This window comes from Hippoglossus stenolepis, chromosome 7 (assembly GCF_022539355.2).
Source record: "Hippoglossus stenolepis isolate QCI-W04-F060 chromosome 7, HSTE1.2, whole genome shotgun sequence".
Lineage (NCBI taxonomy): Eukaryota > Metazoa > Chordata > Actinopteri > Pleuronectiformes > Pleuronectidae > Hippoglossus > Hippoglossus stenolepis.
The window spans coordinates 1,286,996-1,313,847 of record NC_061489.1 but is presented as its reverse complement, the minus strand read 5'-3'; the positions used below and the strand labels follow the sequence as shown (position 1 = coordinate 1,313,847).

The window sequence follows — 26,852 nt, the reverse complement described above, 5'->3', positions numbered from 1 at the left end:
GATAAAAATGTGTGAAAAAAATTAGTTGCGATGTATTCAAGCAAAAAAATATGCACTGAGTTGTTTGAAGTGGGTTTTCTGTTGTGCCACTTTATCAAACATGATTGTTATTGTGGGAAACGATGCTTTGGGTAATCTGGGACAGTCACTTAAGTTCTCTAAATGAGTAGATATACATTTAGGGACCCCTTAAATAAAATTATAAACTAAAGAGATGTAGCATATGATCTGCAGTTGTCAGACAGGAGTCAATGTTAAATACAGTCTGTCCTTGCCTACAAGAATGGGGTGATCGATGATGATGGTCTCTCACCTGTAAGGACTGTTTGTTCCCTGAGTAGCCCCAATACAATGGTGAATTACAGAATGAATAATCTATAGAAATTTGATACACCTTAAGTAGAAGGTTTTAAATGAGTATATTTAGGAAAAGTTTTTTTTAGGAAAAATGAGCACTTTTACGTGTCAGTGTGAATAAATGACATATCTAAGAATATTATACATTTTGCTGTCCAGCTTTTTCAGATTTTTTCATGATGCTTTTTAACAATTGGTAATACTTATTTTAAAGCCAAATAAAAGGGTCCCAGATTGCAAAGTGACCTGTCCAAGATTATCAAATTCAGGCAGAATTGTTTTGGGCACAAAGAACACTAAAAGCTGTGTCATGTCTCCTCTGAGCAAGATATCTCCATTCTTTCTTCTGGAGTGGTTAGAACTTTTTTTTAAGGATTACACAAAGGTATACTATTTTGATGTAATTTGTAAAACAGATCAGTAAAACAGTCAAAATTGCAAAACAATTTCCAGATTACCCAAATCCTCCTTATAGTTATGTCTCTAAATCTTCTTTTTCTTTGCATAAAAATTACTTCACTCACATTAAAATAACTGGAGAAGCGTTTCTCATATTTTATTACCTTCATTATGCTATAAATCTCATCCTGTCCACTGTTGCTATGGAACATGTGAACATGAAGCACATCACCTATTACTTACAGTATGAATTGTAAAAAATGAAGTGTTTGCCTCAGTTTTACTACAGCATGTGAAGAGAGAGGAAATTTCATTGATTTATTGGGGGGGGGTTAAAAGGATGGTATGGAGCGGAGGAAAGAAAGAGGCTGCTATCCCTCCTCATCACTACACACTGCTTAAAGTCACAAGGTTTAATGGCTTTAGAAATAGATGGAGGATGGATGAATGAATGGGTAAAGGGAAGGAGGTGGTTGAATAAAATAAGAGTGACCAGGTTTTCTAAGAGATACCTTGTAAGCACAATGTCCAAAGTTTGAATCAGCCATGGGACCTTTGTCCCACCATTTACCCTCTCACGTCTCTTTTTCTTATGTCTCCCAAAAAAATCTTTTAAATTTTGGTATGTTGCAGACAAAATTATTATTTTTTATTTAATCGATAAATCATAATTGTCTCCCCTAGAAGTGTATTCTTCTAAGTCTTCTGCAGAGAGTGTCTTCAAAGACACGTGGCCATCATGTGATGGTCAAAGGAGTCGACCTGACCTATAACTGCAGATTAGACATTAAATCCTTGCACAATAATTAGGCCTATAGTCAAATAGACAAGCAAGAAAACACATGAAAGAAGCCCATGATCCATGATAAATAATAAACACCCTGCACTTGGGATCAATCAGCCACACGCAACACGGATGGCAGATGTAGTCAGGCGCATGATTTCAAAATTTAAAACTTAATTGGTTAAGGGAGAACTCGTAGCTCTGTTGGGGGAGCAAAGCGTTTGTCAAACTCACACCACAGTTTGTGATTCATTCTTCAAATGTCTATTTGAAAAGCCTAAATCAAAGGCCTACATCAAAGGCCAACAGCCCAAATAATATCATCAGGGTCAAGTACTGAACCAGCTTGCTGGTTACCAACCATGCAGCTTTGTTGAAACCAGCTATAAACAGCATGTTACACCCTTAAAATGAGCAGAATTTATTGTATTATGGTTGATTTTGGACTTTATTTGGATATATAAGTGCCATTGCTGTTCCATTTGCTGCCATTCTGCCTACAAACTGTTGGCAGAATTTGACATATGTGTATTTCCCTGGCCTGGTAGGAGATCCAGCGTTGTTGCTTTGAGAAAACGTCCCGCATGCTTTTTCACTCTCATTTGCTTTTAAATATGATTTACTTTAAACAATATAATCTGGCAAAATTTCACAAACTCACAAGAGTTTGACTCACATCCTGCATGTTGTGAGCTTTATACAACAAAGGCACTTGTTTGGAAAAGATCAGAGCAAATACAACATAACAGTCAAATGGATCAAAGCTATAATCATTTTGAGGTATGGCCAGATGGTTTTAATAGCCCAGAATGTAATTTGAAAAGATACTGTAAAATGTGTTCATATACAAGCCTGAAGGTATAATTGATGTTTCCATCCTGATATATAGTTTGTTGATCCTAATTTTATTTGCATTGATCTAAGTCAACATAGTCTCACCAGCTCATATTTTAGTTCAGGTTCAAAGTTCCATGAATAAAGCAATATAGTCAATTAAAAGGTGGAATGTTGTGGATAAACACCATGTGGTCAGTCTGATGTCAAAAAGCAAAACTACTGTAGCAGCTGTGAGCAGTTTTCATCAGCAAACACTGATGTAACATGATGATGATTTTGGAATCTTATTCAGTTGTATGTGATTATTAAATTGTCATTTTCATGCCACCTCATTATTTTCTCTTTTAAATAGGAGCCCCATTTTCATTGTGATAGTGGGTGCATCTTAATCACCTTAGACTGAATGAGATTGGCGCCAGAATAAAATCAATTCACACGGAATTCTTCAGTGATTTTCCTCTTGGACTGGTATTGGCATGGATTCGCCACATCGTGCTGCATGTCAATAAAGGTTAGAGTCAATGGGAAGAAATAGAGGAGGAAAAGCCTTGTGTATTCATGGCATTCATATTACTTATTCAACTGCAGGTAACGTTTTCTCAGAACTCCAACACAGATATTTGTCCAGGTTTAAAACATTTCCTGGACTTTCATGTTCCTTGGATTAGTATGATGTAGTTATTGTGTGCATTTGAATTCACTTTAAATGTCTAAACTTTTTTATTTGTCACTCGGCTTTGTTTCACTATTCTTTAAAAGTCTCTGACCAAGAAGCCAAATCCTGACAGAGCGGTAACCCTCTCAAGTACACCATGACAGTCATATTGGCTGTGACTGCTAGTGGAAAAAATAACCAGCAGGCCAAAAAACAATACTGGACAGTGGGAGCCCAACATGAGGAATATGTTACATTTGACTCATTGGATGAAAGTCAATTTCCACTCATCAAATATACACTTGTGTGTGTTTTATGGGTTTTATCAAGTTTATTCAGCTTTTATATTTATGTTATTTATAGCTTTTTATCCCTCTTAAGGATAAAACTGCACTGACGTGATGTTGAAGTACATGCACCGTATGACTCTATAATGGGACAATAATTACAGATACAAACTGGGACATAATCCACGATCAGCTGCCACCATCACAATCCATGATCAGGATCCACCATCACAAACTATGATCAGCTGCCACCATCACAATCAGTCAGATCACCAAACTTCTCGCACCATCACAATCCATGATCATGATCCACCATCACAACCATGATCAGCTGCCACCATCACAATCCATGATCATGATCCACCATCACAATCCATGATCATGATCCACCATCACAATCCATGATCATGATCCACCATCCCAATCTATGATCAGCTGCAACCATTACAATCGATGATCAGGATCCACCATCAGCATTCACCATTATGATCCACCATCAGGATCCACAATCCACCATTATAATCCATGATCAGCTGCCACCATCACGATCCATGATCAGGATCCACCATCACGATCCATGATCAGGATCCACCATCACGATCCATGATCAGGATCCACCATCATGATCCACAATCCACCATTATAATCCATGATCCGCTGCCACCATGATCCTGATCCACGATCTTTACTCGTAGAATCTCAGGGTGCTGGACTTGCTGGTGCTGCTGGACTGGGTGGAGTTTTTGTGTCTTGACATCAGGGGCATCTATCACCTCCTATGGGCAGCTTACAATTGCTTTTTGGTATCTGATGACTGCTCGTTTTGACATGTTGATGACTTAGGTATTATTCCTATCATTGAGAAGGCTTTTCAGCACCCTCTGGATGTATTTGGCTTTGGCTGATCTCCTTACACCATCATCTGTGGTACCTGTAGTTATCCTGTGTGTCGGTTATTTTGCTTTCTGGTGACTCCACCTGCTCAGTCCTGAACACCTTTCATTTCTTTGCCACCATGCCGCTGTTAAGTCCCCCACAAAGATAAAGATTAGCTGATAGACCAAGGTTCAGATAAGGCCAGAGCATATAAGGAGGACACCACATACAGTATGAAAGGGTCAAATGTACAAAATTAGGAATTCATTAATGTCAAATGAAAACCCATCAAAGTACTTAATTAAACAAAAAGAGATGGAGATCCGGCCAAAAAGAACAAAAGATGAAGAAGATGCTCGGCCAGCCACGCAGTTGACGGTCGCACCCAGCATTTCCCCTAAATTATAAATAAAGAATCTAAGTCTAGAACAAAATCCGAAACAGGACTACCGGTGGTCTCCACTTAAACTAAAATAACAAACAAAAGACCCATGTACATATGTACCGGTATCTTTTGTATCGGTCAAAAGACAAAAACAAGGCAAAGCAAAAAATGGAGGCTTTCCCCATGCTGCAGGCTGCTGCTGTGTGGATGGAGTAAAGTAAGAGAAAGCACGGCTCTGCTCCTCCAGCTTCTTCTCTTCTTCTCTCTGATTGGCAAATGAGCCCCAGGTTCTGTAGTACCTGAGAGGGAGGAGACAGCAGGAGGGAAGAAAGCCAGGGGAAAGAGCAAAACACAATACACGCACCCACAAGGGATGGACAGCAGCACTCACACACGTAACAGCAGCCACACTTATACAGTCCAAATGACTTCTTAATGAGCTCACTGTAGATCAGTGAGGTTATTGTTAGCGCTCTATAATGCTAAGCCCTCTTGTATTCATGTTAAGACTGTCCAGTCTTAGAGTCGCTAAAACTTTGACCGTCTAGTGTTGTTTCAGATGTCCTTGTGAGCTTTGCTCATGTATTGACTCACGTGTCTACTCAACATAGCTGCTGAAAGTGTTGTACCCTTGGGGGAAGGTTTCATTTTCTGGATTTTTCCGCCCCTATGTGCCTTCTTTTTTGTTAGATGTCTTCCTTGTTCCAGGAGGTGGCTGTGGTCTGCTCTTCAGTCCACCAGCCACTTGGGATTGGTGCTGCGTGTTGCTTCTTCCTTTAGATTTGCTTAGTCTCAGCACAAATATCTCCAGTATTGCTGTTGCAATTTCATATGCAAGTTTCTGTGGCTCATTGTATAAGAGTGCTCATAGTTCCCACTAGTGGTCACAGTTATGAAAAAAGGCCAATCAATGAGGGCAATTTCTGGCTTGGGTTTGGGTTAGTCAATGAGTTAATAGTGTGAAAGAATATAAATTCTTTCTGGTCCAAATTCTGTGGCTGTTTCAGATGAATTTGATTTACTGTGCAGTGGAGACAGCATTACAGCAAGGCAACACAAATATATCTGCTGGTCAACATTCAGGGTGACATTTTATACTATTACAGCAATTGATCATTACATAATTTAAAACAATCGGTTGTGGATTGAGCTAAACAAAGGGTCTGTGTGAGTACAAAAGGTAAACACAATTGAGGAAAATCCTGGACAGACTTTTACAAAATAAAGTGCTTCCATCTGCCACTAACCCATGTGGTCAGTCCCTTCATCCCCTCTGCTAATGTGACCTCTCTGTCTGCATTGCCCCCCGATGCAGACAGAGAGCTTTATTGGGTAAATTGAATACACATGTAATTAAGAAAGTCTTCTCACAGTTCAGCTTCATGGGAGAGTTGATTCAGAATTTTAACATAAAACAGTCTTAGTGCCATCAATCAATCAAATTTTATTTGTATAGCCCATATTCACAAATCACAATTTGTCTCATAGGGCTTTAACAAGGTGTGACATCCTCTGCCCTTAACCCTCAACAAGAGAAAGGAAAAACTACTAAAAAAAACCTTTTAGCAGGGAAAAAAGAAGGTAGAAACCTCAGAGAGAGCCACATGTGAGGGATCCCTCTCCCAGGACGGACAGAAGTGCAATGGATGTCAAGTGTAAGGGCCATGTGGAGGAAGAGGGAACTTGATCTTGCTTTATTAAGAACATAGAAAGAGAAGGAAATAAAAGTAAAATATGTTCAGCTAAGACATTGAAACTTCATTCAGAAGAAGAATTTGTGAAGGAGCCTTGTAAGTGCTGAGGAGCTGCTAAAACCAGACCAGTCAAATGGTTCCAAATGCATTTGTTTATTTGTATAGCACCTGTCACAGATACACAATCACACAGTATTTTACATCATTTAGAACACATTATTAAAAAAGATCAAAATCACAATCAGTGTTAATATCAGAACAAATAAACGAGGACACAAAACAAGTCATAATTAAGATGTGTTTAATCATTTAGTGATAAAGAAACATAATCATTCATCTATATTTAAGGAAATGCATGTTGAGTCTCATGGTAATCTTTTGATAGCCAAATTAATGTTAGCATGTTATTCACAAGTTAAACTATTGGTTCATGGCTAACATATTAGGTCTAGGCTTGCTTGTAGAAGTTGGAGCAACTTTCCTCTGCTCAGAATGTAAACACACATGTTTTATGTAGTTTTATGCTTAATGTGAAAGGAAAATCTTGTTTTAGATGTATGTTAGTCATTAATGTGTGTCACCCAATTACAATAGAGTTATATGTTTGTATTGGGTATTAAAGCTAGAGCCCAGTGCTGTTCAATATTGAGCTAAAAGGCTCAGATGGTTGTAGCTGTGACAGAGTAGGTTTAAAGTCCTGAATTAGCAGCTAGTGTGATGTTCTCCTGACTGCTCTGAGGTGTATTTCTGATGAAGGGTGACTGCTGCTGTTGTCCTATGGCTACTGGAGAGGAGCTGACAGCTGCTGCTACACACAGACAGGACCTCCTTCAGTAATGCTCGGTCTGGTTCAGCTCCACAGCAGCAACACGGCTCCTTCTCAAATTCTCTGTCCGAATGACACTTCAGCTTCTTAGCTATTAGCTTGCTCACTCTCTTTACAGGACGAAAACTCCAAAAGGAGGAAGAGGAGAAAGACCAGGAACAGTTGAATAACTGTTGTATTTAAGATCTGTCAGTCTGGTCGTTATACAAACAATAATATTGATGTAATAATGTCATTAACAATGACATCACCAATTTTTTTAAGTGATAATAAAAACAATTCTGGGACAAAAAATGAAATACCACTACTACTACTACTAAAAACAGAGAGAGAGCTGAAATGCTTAGGTCTGTGTTGTCTTGTTGATCCTGGCCAATCTATGTCTGGGTGCAGATATTTGTGTGATAGCTAGACTTTATAGTTGGGTTAGGCAGATTATTGACATCCACAACATAAATGGACCTTCTTCCTGCAGTGTGTGAGCATGTGGAGAAGGTGGGGGGGTTCTTGGTCAACCCAGGCCTCAACACTGTGCTGCATAACCTCGTCTGTTTCTGAAGCTATTTCACTCTGCTGCCACTTCACTGATATTATCAAACAACTAACTCAATTCTTTCAGCAAATGCTCAGAAACAACCCAGGAGAATAATGCTTAAGTAAGTGGTGTTTCATCATCACTCCTGATAAATTTAAATCAGCATAGAAACACAAGTTGAATGTGGTTGAAGCAGTTGAAGGGTGCAGAAGGTTGAAGCATTGATTTATACACTAATATGACTGATTGTGGAAAGAAATGTTCTCCACAGCTGCTTTAAACTGTAGGGCTCTCCTGCAGGTCATTAAATCCCTGGTGCCATATAATCTGCAAACTTCACTTCAGCTCCTCAATCCTGTACATCATGAATCTTTGTTTGTAGGCTTCAGCAGTGTTTTATACGTAAAATGTCATAATGGTAATACTGTCATATCACATTTTGAGATATGATGTTACAATTTACAACATATGATGGACCGAAATAAATACTAAAAAGGTATTATATCTAAGTAACCTTAAACAGCTTAATTTAAGTATTTTACCATTATTTATTCCATTTGATATTAAAAAGAGCAACATGTCAAGTGTTCACAGTGACTGTGTGTGTGTGTGTGTGTGTGTGTGTGTGTGTGTGTGTGTGTGTGTGTGTGTGTGTGTGTGTGTGTGCTGTGCCACGGAGCTGCCCTCCCTCTATTCTCCAAGGACATTTGGCCAACAGAGTCAACTCCTTTGTCTCTCTGCCTCTCTCACTGTGTATATGTCTCCCTCTCTATATATCCCTGTATTCCTCTCTCTCCACATCTCTCCTTTTCTCTTAACACTCTTCTTGCTTTGCTGTATTCTTCACTCTGTGTCTTAGATTTTTTTCCATGGTAGCTTAGTGCTCTCTATTGGTTCCATTTTAAACCAATCTGAGGCTACTTTCTGTGGAAAACAAGAGATCCAGTGAACTTTACCTAAAGTATTTAAGGCCTGTGTCTTGAAGTATGTGTTACAATTACTTTTAAGTTTCTGCACTGTTCAATTTTTTATTAACTGACGAAATATTTTACAGCAGTGCCCTTTAACAGTCACCTCCCACATCTATAAAGCTGTACTGCCACCTTGTGGCCATTGAGACCACTCAAAATCTATAAATTACACAATTACTTCTAAAACAAATTCTCTGCTTCTACCTTTCATTCTATAAAAATAAACTTGCAAACATACATACATTCATATAATCAAGCGAGGGGAAAACAGAGGTGATAGCTGTACACTGGTGACAAGTCTATTGCAAACAAAATAGTTACAGCACAGTACAAAATTAGTGTGAATGGCTTGCATTTAAAGTTACTGAGTAAATGTACTCAGTTACTTTAAATGCAAGCCATTCACACTCATTTTGTAGTGCCATGCTTCACTTAAATACTTCCACTTTATCAATTACAATTCAGATGCAGCTATTTCACTTTACTTTGTTACATATACACAACAAATGATCAAAATAGGCATAATTTTAGATGAAAATGTCAAACAGTATAAATGAAATAATATATTTATGTCTATATCTATAAAATATAATATAATATATGTCATAATTACATGTTATTATTAGACAATTACTGTTTAGAATCATATTGAGGGTTGGAATGAAATGCAGCAAAACGTTTTGTTCAAATTTGTTCAAATAGTAAATATCTATTTATCGTCTATCGTCGTCTTTTCTCCCTACCTATGCTTCCATGATGCAACATAGTACCTAATAATACAAAATATATAATGAATGTTAATTTGTACTGCTGCTGAACTTTGGTTTCTGGTGATTAATTATAAGTCTGCAGTTGAGCTCACTGCACCACCACAGTTTGGAGTTAGATGGCAGATGAAACAATCAGTGGTGCCATTTCTGTTACAGTAAATTAGTGGGGAGATATATTCTTCATCAGTTGTGCAATTAGGTATATCATGTTTATGATTATCTTTACTACTATTTACTATTTTATTTTTCCTGTGTGTAATCAATATGAACTGGATTGAGGCTTATCTTATTTTGCATTTTGGGGCAGTAAACAAAGCTGCTTTTGTGCTATTGTTTCTTATAAATGCTTTCACAGATGACTGCATACGAGTTCACTAAAAGATGTTTTAAAGTCTAAACCATTTAACATAGGATTTGTGTTTTCAATGGGACAACAATGTATTTTTTAGTGATGTCAGTGTTATTTTACTGAATAAGGCCAATACCAAAACACTGCAGATAGCTAACTCACCATTGGATTCTAAACACATGTCCTCCTCATTTTTGATGCAGTTTGTCCCTCTCCGTCTTTGTGCCAGCTGGTGAACATTGCCACGCAAAAGCTCCTGGCAATCCACTCTGCGTTGTATGTCATTTTTCAGGAGTTCTTTGCTGATTAAGACATTTTACATGTACCTATATCCACAGGATACTGTGAATATGTAGAATGTATGTTTTTCTTGAGAAAAAAATACCCCTGTCAATTGTCATGCAAAATGTGTACAATGCAGTTTCAAAAGTGTCACAAACAATTTGTATGCTTTTATTCTGAAGGAAAACATCTCATTTCCAGGAAAGGGTCTAACGAAGGTGAACTTGACATAGTTTATTTACTTCCTCTTCTCCAAGGTAACGGAACCCGTATACACAGACATAGATGAGAATATAGTTGATAGATAGATAGATAGATAGATAGAAAGAAAGATAGATAGATAGATACAACTTGACTGCAACACGTCAATCACAGGTAAACCTAAACGTAGTATCTATATATAGATATATCTATATATCTATATATCTATATATCTATATATCTATTTATATATACGTGTATATATCTATATGTGTGTGTGTGTGTGTGTGTGTGTGTGTGTGTGTGTGTGTGTGTGTGTGTGTGTGTGTGTGTGTGTGTGTGTGTGTGTGTTAGTTTGCTTGTATGTTACATCAAAATAAGTAAATCTAATGCATGTCAATCAACTTTAAACTAAATCATTAAAAGCACCAGTGAGCAATATGTAGATCCCTCCCTTTCCCAGTGTGTAGAGGAGAAGCTACAGTGGCCCTCGGGAACATAAAAATGGAAAAAAGCCCTCATTAGAGCCAGTATTTGTGATGACTGTTCTGGGTTTACTGTAAAAACATGGTGATCCCCAACAGTGATTAAAGCAAAAACATCATTTTTGGCAGAAAGAGGTTGGTGGTTCACAACACAGTCATTAGCAAGTCAGTCATTAGCAAGAACAAAAGAAACATAAACATGTTCCAGTGCTACATCCTTTGCTGAGTTACAGCAGCAATTCAATTCAATGCAAACATCATTATAAATATTATATGTGTTGTCCTGTCTCAAGTGCGTATGTGTGTGTGCAACTGTGTGTGTGCAGTGTGTAAAGATGCCATCAGGTGAGGGAAAGAGTGACATGGAGCGTCTGGGGGTCTTTAAAGAGATGAGCTACATCTCTGTCGGAGACAAATACACGTCACCCACCAACCGTAAGCATGAACTCTTTTTATTTCTCTGACTATCTCATAAGAAAAGCCTTTAATCGCAATTTCAGCTTGTAGCTTTATTTGATATGACAATGGGGGCTGATGGTGTGCTCTTGACAAATAGGACATGTTTATTAAATGTACGTCCAGCTGGGCCAAAGAATGTTAAGAATATTTACAGTTTCGTGTATAGGGTTAGATGATAAGCATAGACCATGCACTTTTGTCCCTTGTATAATTCCTTTTTCAAGACACACAGTATAAGACACTTCATTATTCCAACACTTTTCTGGCATAAACGGCTCTGAAAGCTATAAGCTTGTTTTTTCAGTCTCCAGCAGTAATGTGTTTTAATGCTTGGTAGAGTCCCCAGGCTGTTTTAGTAAACCTTATGGTGCAATAACAAGCAATATGCCTTTTGCTGAAAGTAAGAAATGTGTTTTTCCACAAAGTGAAAATCAATAAATCACAGACCTCACTGTTAGCCATTTGGACATGGACTGTCTTGTTTTTAGTTAGTTAGTTAGTCAGTTAGTTGGTTAATTAGTTAGTTCGTTAGTTTTATCAGAATGTCATTCTGTGCTGTGAGGTTCTATTGTTTTTAAGGAACAGGGCACCATTACCAAAATGTGAATGCTGTTTTATGCTTTTTGGTATATTTTCCTGATGCCTTTTATTTGAGTAGTGACACATAACATCAGGAAGGCACTCAGCAGGTAAAACCTTAACTATCAGCAGAGCGAGATACCATCGTAGGTAATTATGTTTCTTGTGATACAGTTTGACTGCTTCTAATATAGTGAAGATAAAAAATATCATTATTATCAAAACAAAAATATAGCTATGTAAATGTGATTCTAAATCCAGGTCCATTCAATGAATCAGTCTATCGTAGCCGGCAGATTCAGGCGGGCATCGCTATCCAACACTGTGCTCTGCAAAGTGGTTTTTTCGAAAAGTCCTACAAACGGATTTTTGAACGTGAAGCACTAAGTGACCCGCTGAGACTGGCCCGGCAGAACCGCATCCAGCAGGCCAAGAAGAACCTGGGCAAGGCCTTTGTCCCCTATAATGGTGTCAAGAAGCTGTGAGAAAACACACACACACACACACACACTCACTTATTTAACCATATACTCTGACAGCAGAAACAAATAAAGACAGGAGTTAATCTTTTGGAGAAAATAAGAGAGTGACAAATTGATCCTACAGGTGGTGCTGGAGGAACAGTGATAATATGGCATTTAGATGGTCTAAAATCAAACACAATCAGAGTCCTTCCTAGTTCAAGTTTGCTGCTGCTGCTTTATAAATGTGGTCCATCCTAATTAGTCTATGTCAGCACATAAATCGACTAAATCCACTAATCTCTGTCTGAACGTGGAGCGCACATCTCAAGAACTGTTCATCTCGTCACCTTTACACTTGGACTGTGTATTGTTAAAGGCCCAAGGCAGTGTCAAGTCTGGTGCGATTTAGACACACGCATTATGTTAAATATTAACTAAATTAAATAATACCTCTGTACAAACAGGCGACCAGCGCTCTGTGGTAACGGCGGCTGGGACTCATATGCATATAGGACGATTATGATCAGTACAACAGTGCGCTCATGACAACAACAACGAAAACGTATTCAGGGTTCTGTATACTAAGTCGAGCTTCACTGAACTTTGAAAAAAACAGTTGAGTAGCTTTTTTGCATGGTTCTGTGGACTGGGTTCTGTGGACGGCCTTTACTCTGCCGCGGCTCAATTACTGCAGGTCAGATTTACAGTTTCAGACAGAAAACTACAACCAGCATCACCACAGATCAAGCAAACAGCCCCTTTCAAACAGGCAGGTTTAGAACAAGTGTTAGGGTATGTGTTGTATTGTATTTCCTTTTCTCATTATTAATGATCTCTGTTTGTCCTCAGTTGTGGCTCAGGTAGTTACTATGGGACTTTATCAGGGCCAGTTGAAGCCATGAGTCCTTTTACAGTTGTCCAGAAAGCCAATCTCTCACCTGGACGCAACATCATCACCTCACCTCCCAAGAAAGGCAGTGGTTACAGGTTCATGACTTAAACTCTTACAAACCTTGTTCCTAATCACTCACCAAGCACATTTTGACCTGTCATCATTTGAGTGTAAATGCATTTCTACAAAACATATCAAACACTAATTCAGATCTAAATCATATGCTGAGGCATCTGAAACATGTTTCAGGCCAGCTTTTAATAATAAAGATAAATCTGTTATAAATGTTATGTGTCATTAATACAGTGTTGCACTGTTAAGAGTTAAAGGTTCAGTGTGTAAGATTTAGGTGAAAGGGATCTATTGGAAGAAATTGAATGTAAAATAATTCTGGTGATGTTTTCACTAGTATGTTTCATCTAAATTGTATGAATTGTTGTTTTATTCACCCTAGAATGTTTTTTACAGTAGCCCAGACTGGACAAACTAAACACCTTTTGAGTTTTTATGACAACTGAAGGTTACCACAGGTTCTCTTTCATGTTTGGAAGGGGAGGGTGAGGTGAGGGGTATTCAGCTGCAACATGACACTTCACCACTTTAAGTCACTAAATTATACACATTGAACCTTTAAGATTCATATTTCATGTGCAGTTAGTCAGATGTGACCAGTTTGACTGTTTGGAATCATTAATGAGGTCACTGGACAGAGATTTGACAGTATGAATATAGTATTTTAATTAGATGAAACATTTACTTTAAGCATTAAAATTACTCTGTACAAAGGTACCGTTACTAACTCATGATGATAATGGTAAATACCATTTTATCTTCTGCAGCTATCCCAACGTAACGCTGTCCAGATTTGAGCTGTATGCCTCAGACCCCTACGACAGAGCCAAAGAAGTACTGAAGGTAATACTTAAAGAAAAATCCAGTTTATCATTTTGGCCATCATTAAACTGACCAAAGTAGTGTGGTGGAGCAGTGAGAGAATAAGACAGGTTGTGTGCTCTTTAACCCTTCAATTTCTTGTCCCATGTTTTTATTGCTGTTTCCCAAGTCATAGCAATTCACTTGTGTGCCAAAACCAAAATAATAAGACACAATCTCCCTTCAAACTTCTCACATTTATCATAGAAATTAGATCTTCTTTGCTTGGTCACTAACTGGATAATAGATTTACACAGTGTATTTAAAATACATTTTTCAACCTGCTATCTTTCAACTATGCAAATGTAGTGTCAAAGTTCAGTTCAAATTTGAAGGAACATTAAATGTGATACATTGTTTGCTGGTCTGTCCAAACCTTTCAAGTATTAAAAACATTGTCTGGTTAAAACTTCTGCATTGTTTTACAATCATTTCATGGTTTTATTGTGTTTTATTGTGTTTGTGTGTGTGATTCAGAGGGAGGCCGCGATCCATCGCTCCAAGTTAAGAGATGGTCCCTTCAAGCTCAACCTTCACCCCAGAGATTATTTCCAAGGGAATCCATACCACAGTAACAAGCCACTGATGCCAGCACAGAAGCCCCTCCCACCTGCACAAAATATGTCTCCTGTCCCCTTCAAGCCCCCGTCCCCTGGCAAACGGGTGACTGTCTGTCTGCTTTACTGCATTAGGTGTAAACGATGTTACATTTCTCATTAAAGTCAGTTAGTTTTACACATTGACCAGTTCCTCTGCATGTGTATGTTCACGTATGTCTTTTTAGATTGGAGGGACAAAGGCGGGAACGTTTGACCCTTATCCGTCACATTCTGCTGATCCATTCATCATTCGCCGTTCCAAACAGACCAATCAAGAGCCAATCTTTCGCCCAGCTCCTGGTCCTAAGAGCACTCCTGTGAAGAGTATCATCACCATGAATGTTAACAGGTATTATCCCTGTCTCTCTCATTAACCTTGCATCTCCTTCTGTTGTGGTTCATGAGGGGACAAAACCCCCCACCAGATATAAGTTGCTCTGTGGGTACGTCTGCAGGAGAAGGAGCAGTTCATGGCCAAGAAGACCAAGCAGCTGCAGGACCTGGCTGATGACAACTGCACACTAACAGGACTAGAACAGACCAAATAAATCTATTAAATGCAGATAATAAATCAATAGGGAGTTAGAGAAACATAAGAGAGAAGCTGAAACATCAGTCGGACTGCTTCATATATCCTAAGATTCAGGCAGATGGACAGGCAGGACTTAGGCTGAAAGAAATTTGTAAACAGGCTGTCCTTTGTTGTAGAGAGAAACGCAGAGTGGTCGTCCTGTTCACAAGCTTGGTCTCTGCGTCTTGCTGTTAGTTAGGGCCTGTCAGATTTAATGGCACAGTTGGTTGAATTTGAAAAATGTTCACCAGCAAGTTGCTAACTGTCTGTTGTCTGCTGTGGAACGGGATATGTAAGTTGTAGGAGCTTTAAAAGTGAAACATAACTGCAACTTTCAGGTGAAAAAAACAAAACGAGGAGCTGAAAGACATTGGTGGTAATTCTGTGTGGGTTTGTCACCAGGAGCCACAAATATCACATACACAGCTTTTATAGAAATAAATATTGTTGCAGTTTTAATTAGTAACAGTCCAAGTTTGAGACAGGGCAGTGACGCTGCGACCACTGATAAAAAACATACTAAGACACAGGGTATCGAAATCAATAAATTGATCAAAAAGTCTATAATCTTAATATGTTACAAGTTTTGTCAGCATGAGTCCTTTGAATACATTTGGATTGTCTTTGAATTTCTTCCTGTCTATGATGTTGTTTTCTTGCTGTTTCAGGACCGTACACTCTGCAAACTACACCTCCAGCTTCCCAGCTGTGATGACACTCTGACTACATTACTCACACTGCACCAACACTAGCTGTGTACTGATTATGTTTGTTTTACCAGCAGGGGCCATAAGAGTCCCACAGATATGGTTTTATTCCAAAATGAAGGCGATGCAGCCATTACCATCTTCAGTGTTTTAAACCATGAATCTGTTTTTCTTTCTCTGTTTCCTTTTCTTCATAATGTATAACTGTAATATTCCAGAAAGAATGTCACACATACAGTAATAAACAAGAGGTCAAGTAAAGGTTAGCACAATTATTATAGTCCTCAGTTCAAAAATATTTACCATGATGAGTGTTTATCGGTACAGCATGTCTTAAGTTTTCTAATAGACCTTCATGATGTTGCTTTGCAGGCTGCAAAGTGAACTGACTCAGAGTATGACCATACATATGGCAACTCTGGTTATCACAACAAATGCACAATGGAACTTGTGTGAAAACCACTTTCAGAAAGCAGGCGGCAGCAGGAGATATGGGACCTTGGCTATAGTAGATATACAACTTTAAGATTGATATTTATTGAGGATAAAAATATTTTTTCTCTTTCACATTGAATGTCCTTAAGTAAATAGCTGACCATGGAAGACAATTTCCGAAGATTGCATTGATAAGTATTTAACTAACTGATCACTATATTAGGAACACCATACTCCCTTTACCTTTTTAATGGATCCCACAAGATGTTAGAAACGTTCCTTTTTGATTTGTTCCATGTTTACCTGACTGCATTACATCATTTCTGCAAATGTGTGTGTCAAGAAAACATTCCTAACACCATCACACCATCAGCAGCAGCCTGGACTGTTCAACTAAGACAGGCTGAATCCATGGAATCACACTATTGATTCCAGATTGTGACTCCACCATCTGCAGCCTCAGCAGAAATCCAGCTTCATCAGACCAGGCTACGTTTTTTCAGTCTTCAGCTGTGTCCACTGCAGCCTCAGTGTGTATGAAAATACCAGGAGATCAGCAGTTTCAGAAACTCAACCAAGGCCATCTGACACCAACAATCATGTCAGTCAATCACAAATGTGAGATCACATTTCTTACTGATGTTTGATGTGAACATTAACTGCATCTTCCTACCTGTCTCAATAGGATGTTATACTGCACTGTTTAATAATGGTTGAATAATTGCATCAATAAAATGGTGTATAGATTAATTGGCGAGTGTGTATTTATCTCTTCAGAAGATTGGTAGACCCAGGACTTGGTGGAGGGACTATATTTCGCATATCAGGGAGAAGCCTTTGGATTATAAGGGGGGAAGTGTTGAAGGACAAATCAACAAATGGCAGCACAGAGACAATCCACCAGTATAAAGTATCAATCAATCAATCAATCAAAGTTTATTTGTATAGCCCATATTCACAAATCACAATTTGTCTCATAGGGCTTTAACAAGGTGTGACATCCTCTGCCCTTAACCCTCAACAAGTGTAAGGAAAACTACTAAAAAACCCTTTTAACAGGGTAAAAAGAAGGTAGAAACCTCAGAGAGAGCCACATGTGAGGGATCCCTCTCCCAGGACGGACACAAGTGCAATAGATGTCAAGTGTAAAGGAGAACATCAGAAAGATAAGAGTATTTACAGTATTGGTTAGAATAAAAAGGGTGTAGCATAATGGAAGGTAAATTAATTGATGGATTATTGTCAGTAATGGTCGAGTATCTGAGTAGACATATTGTACATCAAGCAGTCTTGTCGGATCCACCATCAGCTGCCACCTCGATCAGATGCCAGCAGGATACAGGATCTGCCATTACGATCACGATCTCTGATACACAATCCACTATCACAATCCACGATGTGGCCGCAGCTGAGGCCCTGGATATGAGTAGTTTCTTTGATGCACGTGACTCAGACAGGTGTGTTTTACAGAATACTCCTTATGTTCCAAGTTGTTTGTGGAAGAAAAAAAAAATATTCGCAAATGATGTGGCTGGTTCAGATTAGTTCTATTCACTGCGCATTGGAAACGGTATCACAACAAGGCTACACAATTCTCGGCGACGGTCACCATTCAGAGTGAGCTTTTTTAAAGATTACATGAAGGCAAGTCTGAAACAACAGGTTGTGGGCTGGGCTAATCATGGGGTCTGAGTGACAACAAAGAATCGACAAAGCATCTTGGTAGTCTGGTAAATTGAATTCACATGTAAGTAAGAAAGCCTTTGTCACAGGTCATATTCCTGGGAAAGTTGATCCGGAGTTCTACACTGGTATCTGGTGATTTGTGTAAAATGTCACAGAGCTTAATATCATGTAGAGGACCAGGGTATCATTGCATAATCCCTGAATTACGTATAAACCAATAATAAAAAACAAAAACAAACAAAAAAAAAACAGATAAAACCGAGTCGTTTTTGTTGCCAGCATCAAAAACCAAGGAAAAAAAACAACTATATCAATTTGGGTTTTATGCAACATACGGACAGTGTGACACAGCAGTAATGATCATCATACTTGCAATGGGCTTTTTGGGCCATATATTTAATAACAGCAAAATGGTCAGAGCTGATTATTAGCCTCCAGGGCAGAGTCTACAGGAGAGTTTCATTGGTTCCTATTATTCAATTTCTGTTTATTAATATTTATTTGACACTGAATGCAAAAAAATCAATGCAACAATAACACTTTGCTGGGTGCCATTTGATGACCACGGGATTGTATCACCTAGTCCCTAAAACAGTTAACACATTAGAAAACACAAAAGGTACTGAAACGTGAAATCTGAACTCAGATTAAAGCCCCTACAAGGAGTTTTTAACCGGTTATGAAACGGCCTTGTGTTAATATTGCTGCCTTTTATGACGTACAACAGCAAATGAGAATTTTATGTATCTTTGTTTTGATATGAATATGTTGATGAATCTTGAATCTTGGTTCAAACCAAAGTTAGGGATTATGCAGACCCTGATCTAGAGAAGATGGAACTTTATCTAGGTGCATTTGGAAAATATCAAAATAAATAAATAAAGTAGACATATTTTCTTCTACATGTTACTCTCTTTTAAACGCCAGCAGGACTATTAAGATAAGAACTGATTCATAAAATTAAATAAAAAAGGTACTTCCTGAGGAATTACATCTTAAATAGATGATGTCATGAAAAGCCAAATTCGGGATATTACTCTATGAACTGTGGGCTGTATCAAATAGCGTCACTAGAAAGTATGGTTGAGTGAGTTGTACAACTAATATGACTACACGATGAAAACTAATTTATCGTATTTATAGAAGATTATTTTTGGAATGCCATTTCAAATATTGTGTGTATTGACGTGGAGATAACGAGTTTTAGATCTGTGATCTGTGTTGTTGTTCTTGTTCAGGGGGAAAAAATTAGTGGTGGTACATCTGTACATCAGGGGACGATCTTTGTTTGAGCTTCCCTTCCCACAATGCTCAGCGGCACATCTATAAATCTGTGCGTGACTTCCGCTCTCTCTCTCTCACTGCTGCTGCCGAGATGTCCTGAGGTTCACTGTGGTGAGTATCCGAGCTCTTTTCGCACATGGCGGCACACCACGGAGTGAATGCTGTTACCTTTCCAGTAGTGCAGCAGTGTTCTCATGTGTTAGTGCTGTTATGTAAAGACATGTAACGTTATTGAGCTCAGGCGAGTTTTTTGTGAAGTCTCAACAATGAGCGACCAGACGGAGCGTGCGCAGCGTGGAGCACGTGGTCTCAGTGAAGGGCTGCCGTCGGCCTGAGTAGTTTGAACCACTCTTAAGACTAACTACGAGTTTATTTGATGTATTGAATGGGTTTACTCTGATTCTTCATCGATCAACTATCAGGATCAACTCCAAGCCTTAAGAGCAACGGTTGAGTTGCCTGGTTGTGGAATATCTTGCTCATATGTACCGTATAAAACAAAAACTCTAAACATTTACAAACGCACACATTTATAGTTGTGAAGAACTACATTATGTGCCTGGTTCTTGCTACATGACTAACTGCTCAGAACTTAAATGCCTGAGTTTTGCTCTAATGTGACATTCATGTTTGCAGAGATGGTGTCCTGTCTTGGACAAATGTGGCACTAGCAGCCATACGATGGCGCTGCTGACCTGCTTTGCCCTTTGAGGCACAAGGTAAAAATACGGCACTATTGGCAACCATGATTTAGAGACTGAGGGGTTTGTTTCTTGGGTTGTACCCTGGCTCCCCCTAGCCACTTTTCCAGTTACTGTAGCAGAACACGCGGTGTTCTCTCTCCCCCCCAGCACTCAGTCAGCTGACCAGGCGATCTGTCTGGCCCAGTGTTACAGTGCTGGTAGAGGAAGTCTCTGTTCTTGGTCTTTGCTCGGCAGGTTCTGTTTTAGAGTCTGCTGCTGCTCAGCTGCTGCAGAGCGTGGCCCAACGAGAGTGGCCTGTTCTGACTCACCTGCAGGACAGGCCTAGTGTAGGGCCGCACATTTATATACTGACACCAGCAGGGTGCTGTTCAGATCCATGAGACATGCAATGCACAATGTTGCTCAGTACCTTACTTGGACCAGAACTTCTGATTCCTAACACGAATTTGAAATGCCCCATTAACATTGTGAACAGGTCTATCTTGTACCCAAGTTGTGATCTTTTGGCCAACCTAATCAATTGATAAATCATGATGTACTCTACATCGTGTTGACGGTCAGCTATGGCCCAACAGAGAATTGAAACATTTTTATTAAATTGTGCATTCATTTAGTTTACTAGGATCAGATGTGTGCACAGCCCATTTCTGACTTGACAATAGAAATGGACAAAGATATGTGGCTGTGAGTGTCTGAACGTCCATTGCTTTCTTTCAGGCAGAGCCCCAGAGCTGCTGGACAGTCATGCTGCAGACTGACTGAGGTGAGTGACAGAAGCAGTTCAATCAACAGATCGATGACATTTAAAGGACAAACCAAAGTTGAGAGGTGTTTAATAGGGTTGAGATCTGGTAACTGCAACAGTCACGGCATTTTCATAACCAGATCATTCAGTGACTCCTCGTGTCCTAAACTGAGACCGTGTCTCACTATTCAGATTTTCTTCAATTTGTTTCCCTTTAATTTGTCTCATCTGCATTATAATCATTTATATTCCATGCTGTGATGACAGAACATTATAACACATCATGCTGACAAAACCGTGGTGACTTGTAAGACCTGAGCATAGCTGGCTGTCAGCAATAATCTGCTGCAAAGTTCAAGTTTCACCCACTGCTTTTCATTTCTCTACAGGAGCATGGTGAGCAGCAGGCCTCTAGGGGGCAGCAAAGGTATGGGACATGCTGGTGATGTGCACCATTTTGTATTTATTGTGTTGAAAAGCTGTGAACCCAATCGTGTACTGCCATGGCTGAGACTTTATTCTTGCTTGTGGAATCGTAATATTGGGAGAGAAACTCAGAATTTTGGCACAGGTGCAAGTAAAACTATTTACTAGAATCTGACTAAAGATCCTGATACATACTTTGTGAAAATACCTATTGCATTCACTTGTCCATGAGTTGTTTAGTAATTATTTTTCTGTGTTTCTAGTGTTCTCATTGACAACCTGCTGGGCTGCTCTGGGCGAGTGGGTAAGTATCGTCTGCAAGGCTGCCGACAGTCATCAGTACACAATGATTCAGTCATGTCTGCTCAACTGGATTAAAGCTGTAGATAGACTCTGTTGTGTTAATTGTCAGAACCCACATTATCTACATTTATAGGTAATAAGGCCAATATGAGGATACTGAAATATAAAACCTGTCGTATTTGTTCAACTGCATCATAAATTGTGTACGGATGTTGGAATAAAATTTGATATTGCTCCACCTCAAGTCCAGTTGTGTTTTATTGTGATGGCAAAAAGTTCTTTAGATGTTTCTCCAAGGTTTAGAGGATAAATCTAATGTACCACGGGTTGAGGTAAAATAAACTGATCTTGATTATGAACATGTCACTGTCTGGTTACACTGTAAGTTTTTGGACAGCCATGCTAATCAACTGTATACAGCACTTATTAAACAACATTGTTGATCCAGAGGGCTGCACCTTTTTTATTATATCAAATTTTTTATGGAATAATATATTCACTTTATTTAAAATTAAATGTCATTTAGATTCAAAGCAAGAACCTCAAGGCATACCACAACAAAGATTGCCCAGTCTGAATGACTCCAAGGCTTTTTGCATGAGTTTTAACTGAAGATGCCATATGATCAAGATGAGAAATATAAGATGCTGTGGTCCACTTATGAAAACTTAAGTTTTATTGTTGAAAGTTGGCAGCCATCCATGATTTAATGTCATGAAGACAGTTGAGATCAGTTTGATTTGTATAGTTATTTGGTTCAAGGGGAGGTAGATCTGTGTATCAACGCAACAGTGAATGGATGTATTGTGTTTTTATGCCACCTCACCGGCCACAGCCAGTGGCCAGAGGCATGTTTTCGGGTTGTCCGACTGTCCATCCCATTACCATGAACGTGATATCTCAAGAATGCCTTTAGGGGATTTCCCCAAATTTGGTACAAATATATACTTTGACTCAAGGATAGACTGATTAGATTTTGTTGGTCACTGTGACCTCACAAAGCACAATTTTCGCCTTGTGAAGATATCTCTGGTCGCCTTCAAGGAATCCTTTGATATTTTGCCCAAACATTCACTTGATTTTAGTAGCCAGAGGACACGGTGGGCTCAAAGTATGTTTATGGTGTGCTTTGAACATGATATCTTAAGATCAGCTTGAGGGAATGTCTTCAAATTTGGTACAAACTTTCACTTGGATTAAAAGATTAACTGATACGATTTTGGTGCCTGGAGGTCAAGGTCACAGTGACCTCATTTAGCTGTGAATGTGACAAATTAGGACTGGCACAATTCACTTGGACTCACTGATAAATTGATTCGATTTCAGTGGTCAAAGGTCACGGTGGCTTCAGAAAACATGTTTTGGGCCTCTTGAATGTGATATCTCTAGACTGCTTGAGGGAATTTCTTCAACTCTTGATCAGAGTTACTAATGGAGACACCAAAGGATCTGTTGGGTAAATATGAAGAAAACCAGTTTAAAGCAGAACCGGAGACCCCCGCCCATTTGTTCAGTCTATGGAAAGTAATCAATAGTATCAAAAGTTGCAGTCAGAAGCAGTAGGACAGTGCAGTTACCTGATGTGGCAGCTAGATGGAGGTCATTAGTTATCTTCAGTAATGCAGATTCAGTACTGCAGAGAGATCTGAAACCACACTGACATTTTTCAAAAATGGGGTAACGTGGCTGGTATCCAGGGAACTATTGATAATTGAGAGAATACTGGGGCTGAAAGTGCCAAGAACCTATTTGAAGAGTTGAGAAGGGATAATGTCAAGAGAACTGGAGGACATCTTCATGAAGTTAAGGTAAAGAAATGGCACTGAAAGAACTTAGAGCTGTGGGGAATAATACTAGCTCTGATAGTATTAATGTAACAAATTCTTAGATGTAGAAACAGATGCTTCTTAGCAGGGGGTGGAAGTGGATTGTGGTGACAGATTTGAACACAAAAAGTAGTGAAAATATGGGATTTTCTAATATCAGAAAAGTGCTCTGGCATTTTTGACAGCCAGCAGGTATTTGTCCAACAAATGCTTCAGAATTTGAAATAAGATTTGCAATCTATCCCGCTTCCATTTTCGCTCTGCCTTTCTGCCTTCTCTTCTTATTTCTTTAGTGTTGTTATTAAACAATGGCTTATGCTTTTTAATTTTCAGTGGAGCAACAGAGTCAATTCTTCTGTGGTTGCAGAAGATGGTGTAGCCTCAATGCTGGTGGTAGTGGGATCCTCTCTATGGGCATCTACAAACCTAAAGGCAGTGGAGGATTTTAAAACGTGGAAATGCAGAAAAGCAGACCAACGGGAAAAGAGTGACTCAAGTTTAGATTAAAAAGGTGACAATCTTCTTCCACAGGATTGGAAATGGAGAGACCTGAGAACTGAATCTAGGGTATAGCACTTTACATGGGTAAGGTGCTTCACTGATTGTTTAAGATCAAAGGATTCAATTAAGTTTATATATATATATATATATATATATATATATATATATCACAGGTCATGGCTTCAGTGGGAATACAAATGTTTTCAAATCTAGAATGAGAATACTGTCTTATTTTGGAGAGACGTTGGAGAGAAGATCTGAGAATTCATTAATGAAATAAATATTGGTTTTATGGGCTCTGGATGGACGGATTGACAGATAGACAGAGATAGTACTTTATTGATCCCAAATTGGGAAATAATTGTTAAAAAGTTGCCATTGCCACCAAGTCCCTAGGACCATGACTGAGAAAGACACACACAAACAAAAGAATAAAGTGACAGAAAGACGCAAATTCAACAAAACACAACGGGAGCTGCTGTAACCTGGCTGCCACCTAGCACGGTGCCACCCTCAGGTCTAGGAGGCGGAAAACTGATGGCGTGCTGTCTATTACAAAAGCCAAGAATTTAAAACATGAAAAAGAACCTTGGGAAATATTAGGGCACTTAATGGAATCTTTGTGAATTACAGCAACTCCTTGTCCATGTAACCTTGGCTGTTAAAAGTGAGAGACACCAGTGATGAGGAAGCAGTTTAGATTTTGGGACATAATATAAAATCTTGACAGATAAATGTTTGTTTGACAGTGATTTTACAATTAGAAGACAACATTTGGAGGGGAGTAGAGCCAGCATTACAGTGCTTTTAATTGTCATAGTAAACTGAACAGGATGGTTTTTGGACAAACCTTAGCTGTCTGCGTCTTAGGCAGATAGGAATCTTATCCACAGGTAGGAGCTGGGAGCAAATCAGCCAGTATTCAGTCCAGTCTCAGGAGCTGGTTCCTATCTGTTATAGCCAGACCACACGGGGGAGCTGGTGAGTCAGGGAGTTTGCGGGATGAAGATTGTGACATACAGGAGGAACTGTAATTTGTTGCAGGTGTTGCAGTCCGGCAGGAAGATGTAGTTTGCAGTCACTTATTGATGGTTTTATGAACCACGAAGAATGTGTATCTGTTAAAAGACGAGCACCAAGGCCGTCTGGTCAAAACAGACTACATACTCTGAATCCTTTTCAGTGGGGTATTAAACATTGGTTTAAGAATTGTAATGATATATGTACATATATTTATGTGTGTAATCCATACATGCCAACTCACTATGAAGCCATTCTATTTACTTGGATCATCTGTTAGGAGCAAACCAGATGCATGATCTGGTGTCATCCTCCAATCACCACCACTTCCTAGCACACGTCTAACTGCTTACATACAGTCAAGTTCTACATTGAAATACTATGCCAAAATCTGATTTGATGTGAATACATTTGAAGCTACTGTACACTTCAATTCATTACTTGTACTGCAAGGGTAACAAAAAATAGTGAACAATGAAGGCGGATCTCCTTGCATCTTTCCCTTGAAAGTTGAAAAGGGGTGAAATTTATATGTGTGTGGACAGATGAACTTCTGCCGCAAACTAAAAACACACCTCTTCCGACTATACCTTGAATACAATTTTAAACAAACAATTTAGTAGCACTTAAATGGCACTTACTTATAGCACTTTGTAGTTTTGCTTTTTTGAAGAAATTGTACTTTCTTGATTCTTGTTGTTCTGGGTTTGTACCCTCATGGTTGAATGCACTTATTGTAAGTCGCTTTGGATAAAAGCGTCAGCTAAATGAAATGTAATGTAATGTAATAATGAACTAACCTCGAAATCATTTGTAACTCAAAATCCCAAACCCCAAACCTTCCAAGACTTATTAAAAATCCCCATCAATCCTTATTTAACTTGTCAAATGTGTTTTCTGTAAGAGAGAGCAGAGAAGGCTGCTACTGGGGTGTTTAGTTGGCAGCTCATGGACCAACCATCGGACGTTGTCTGAAGATGACCACCCCTCACAAATCTTAGGACCTCAGTAAACATCCACACTGACTAAAGTGACAGGTTGAAAAAGTCCAGTGGATCGTTATTTCTGGGGCTCAATGTCATTAGAGCCCAATTAAATTTGAAAGGTGACTGGATAAATAATAGCTCAAATAAGTGGTTGGGACCTAGTATTTTTGAACAATAGTTTGGCCTACATGTTTAGCCAAATCCTGACCCCATGTTTCTTTGTTCTGGAGACAGAGGAGAGCCTCCAGAACTCAGTCCCCAGGGTGCTTCAACTTCACACCTAGGTGTTAAAACTGCCCCTGGACACAACTTTCAACCTCTATTGGTCACTGTGAGCCCCATGACCCACGAGGTCACCAGGCCAATATAAGCCCAGTCCCCTCTCTTTTCTCTCTCTTTCTACTCACTTCCCCTGGAGGAGAGGTGGGTATCTGTTTTTCTTATCACCTCTACACTGTCAAGAACTCCATATCCTTCAACTTTGCTAGCTACTGATGTGGTAATTTTGGTTATAGTTATTCATTTAATTATTAATCAGAGTTCCAAATTTGTAGTAAGTACTTTCATTTGACTTAATCACTAAATTGGCTATGTTTTCTCTTCCTTTGAAGGGTGGTGCCCCAAGGTAGCTTTAATGTAAATTAAAGTTATTAGTTAATATTAATATTAAATATTCTTCTGATAGCCAAATTTATTGAATAACCAAAGGTACACCATTTAATGGTACGCTAAAGGTATAATAATCACAACAAAGTGCCAGCAGTCCATGAGGTCTCTTTTTACAGTACTACACTGGTGAGCCTTCTGATCCAGGAGGTTAAATAGCTGCTCTAATTTCTTCTTCAAAGGATCCATCCAGCATCTCCACTTTGATCTAAACATATTTTGCCAAGACTGAGCAAGTTCAGCTCGTAAAAAATAGAGTTTTGAATAGAATTTTTTTTCGGACTTTTCTGCATTTCTAGTATTATTTGGTTCAATTGTCATTAGTCTGTTCATAAACTAAACTAAATCAGGCCATCGACCAGTTTCTAGTACA

The 26,852-nt window shown here is 38.9% G+C and overlaps 1 protein-coding gene, 1 long non-coding RNA gene and 1 other non-coding gene across 5 annotated transcripts; all 3 read left to right on the top strand.

The window, feature by feature from the left end:
* Positions 1 to 10,248: 10,248 nt before the first annotated feature.
* c7h4orf47 (chromosome 7 C4orf47 homolog) lies at positions 10,249 to 17,082 on the top strand. Of its 3 annotated transcripts, XM_035161686.2 has the most exons (9): positions 10,260 to 10,382; positions 10,563 to 10,828; positions 11,020 to 11,128; positions 11,993 to 12,212; positions 13,045 to 13,182; positions 13,927 to 14,002; positions 14,498 to 14,683; positions 14,805 to 14,968; positions 15,859 to 17,082. In XM_035161686.2, the coding sequence occupies exons 3-9, from the start codon at positions 11,029 to 11,031 to the stop codon at positions 15,911 to 15,913; spliced, it is 939 nt and encodes a 312-aa protein (XP_035017577.2). In that variant the 5' UTR covers positions 10,260 to 10,382; positions 10,563 to 10,828; positions 11,020 to 11,028; the 3' UTR covers positions 15,914 to 17,082. The 3 variants fall into 3 exon arrangements, with proteins under 3 accessions (XP_035017576.2, XP_035017577.2, XP_035017578.2); XM_035161685.2 differs by lacking the exon at positions 10,563 to 10,828 and having other exon boundaries at positions 10,249 to 10,382; XM_035161687.2 differs by lacking the exon at positions 10,563 to 10,828 and having other exon boundaries at positions 10,987 to 11,128.
* Positions 17,083 to 19,342: 2,260 nt separating this feature from the next.
* LOC118112565 lies at positions 19,343 to 21,724 on the top strand. Its single transcript, XR_004697247.2, has 5 exons — positions 19,343 to 19,413; positions 19,939 to 20,021; positions 20,724 to 20,769; positions 21,141 to 21,178; positions 21,441 to 21,724. It is a non-coding gene; the product is annotated as an uncharacterized LOC118112565 (long non-coding RNA).
* Positions 20,149 to 20,347, top strand: LOC118112863. Its single transcript, XR_004697302.1, has one exon. It is a non-coding gene; the product is annotated as a small nucleolar RNA SNORA74 (small nucleolar RNA).
* Positions 21,725 to 26,852: the final 5,128 nt, after the last annotated feature.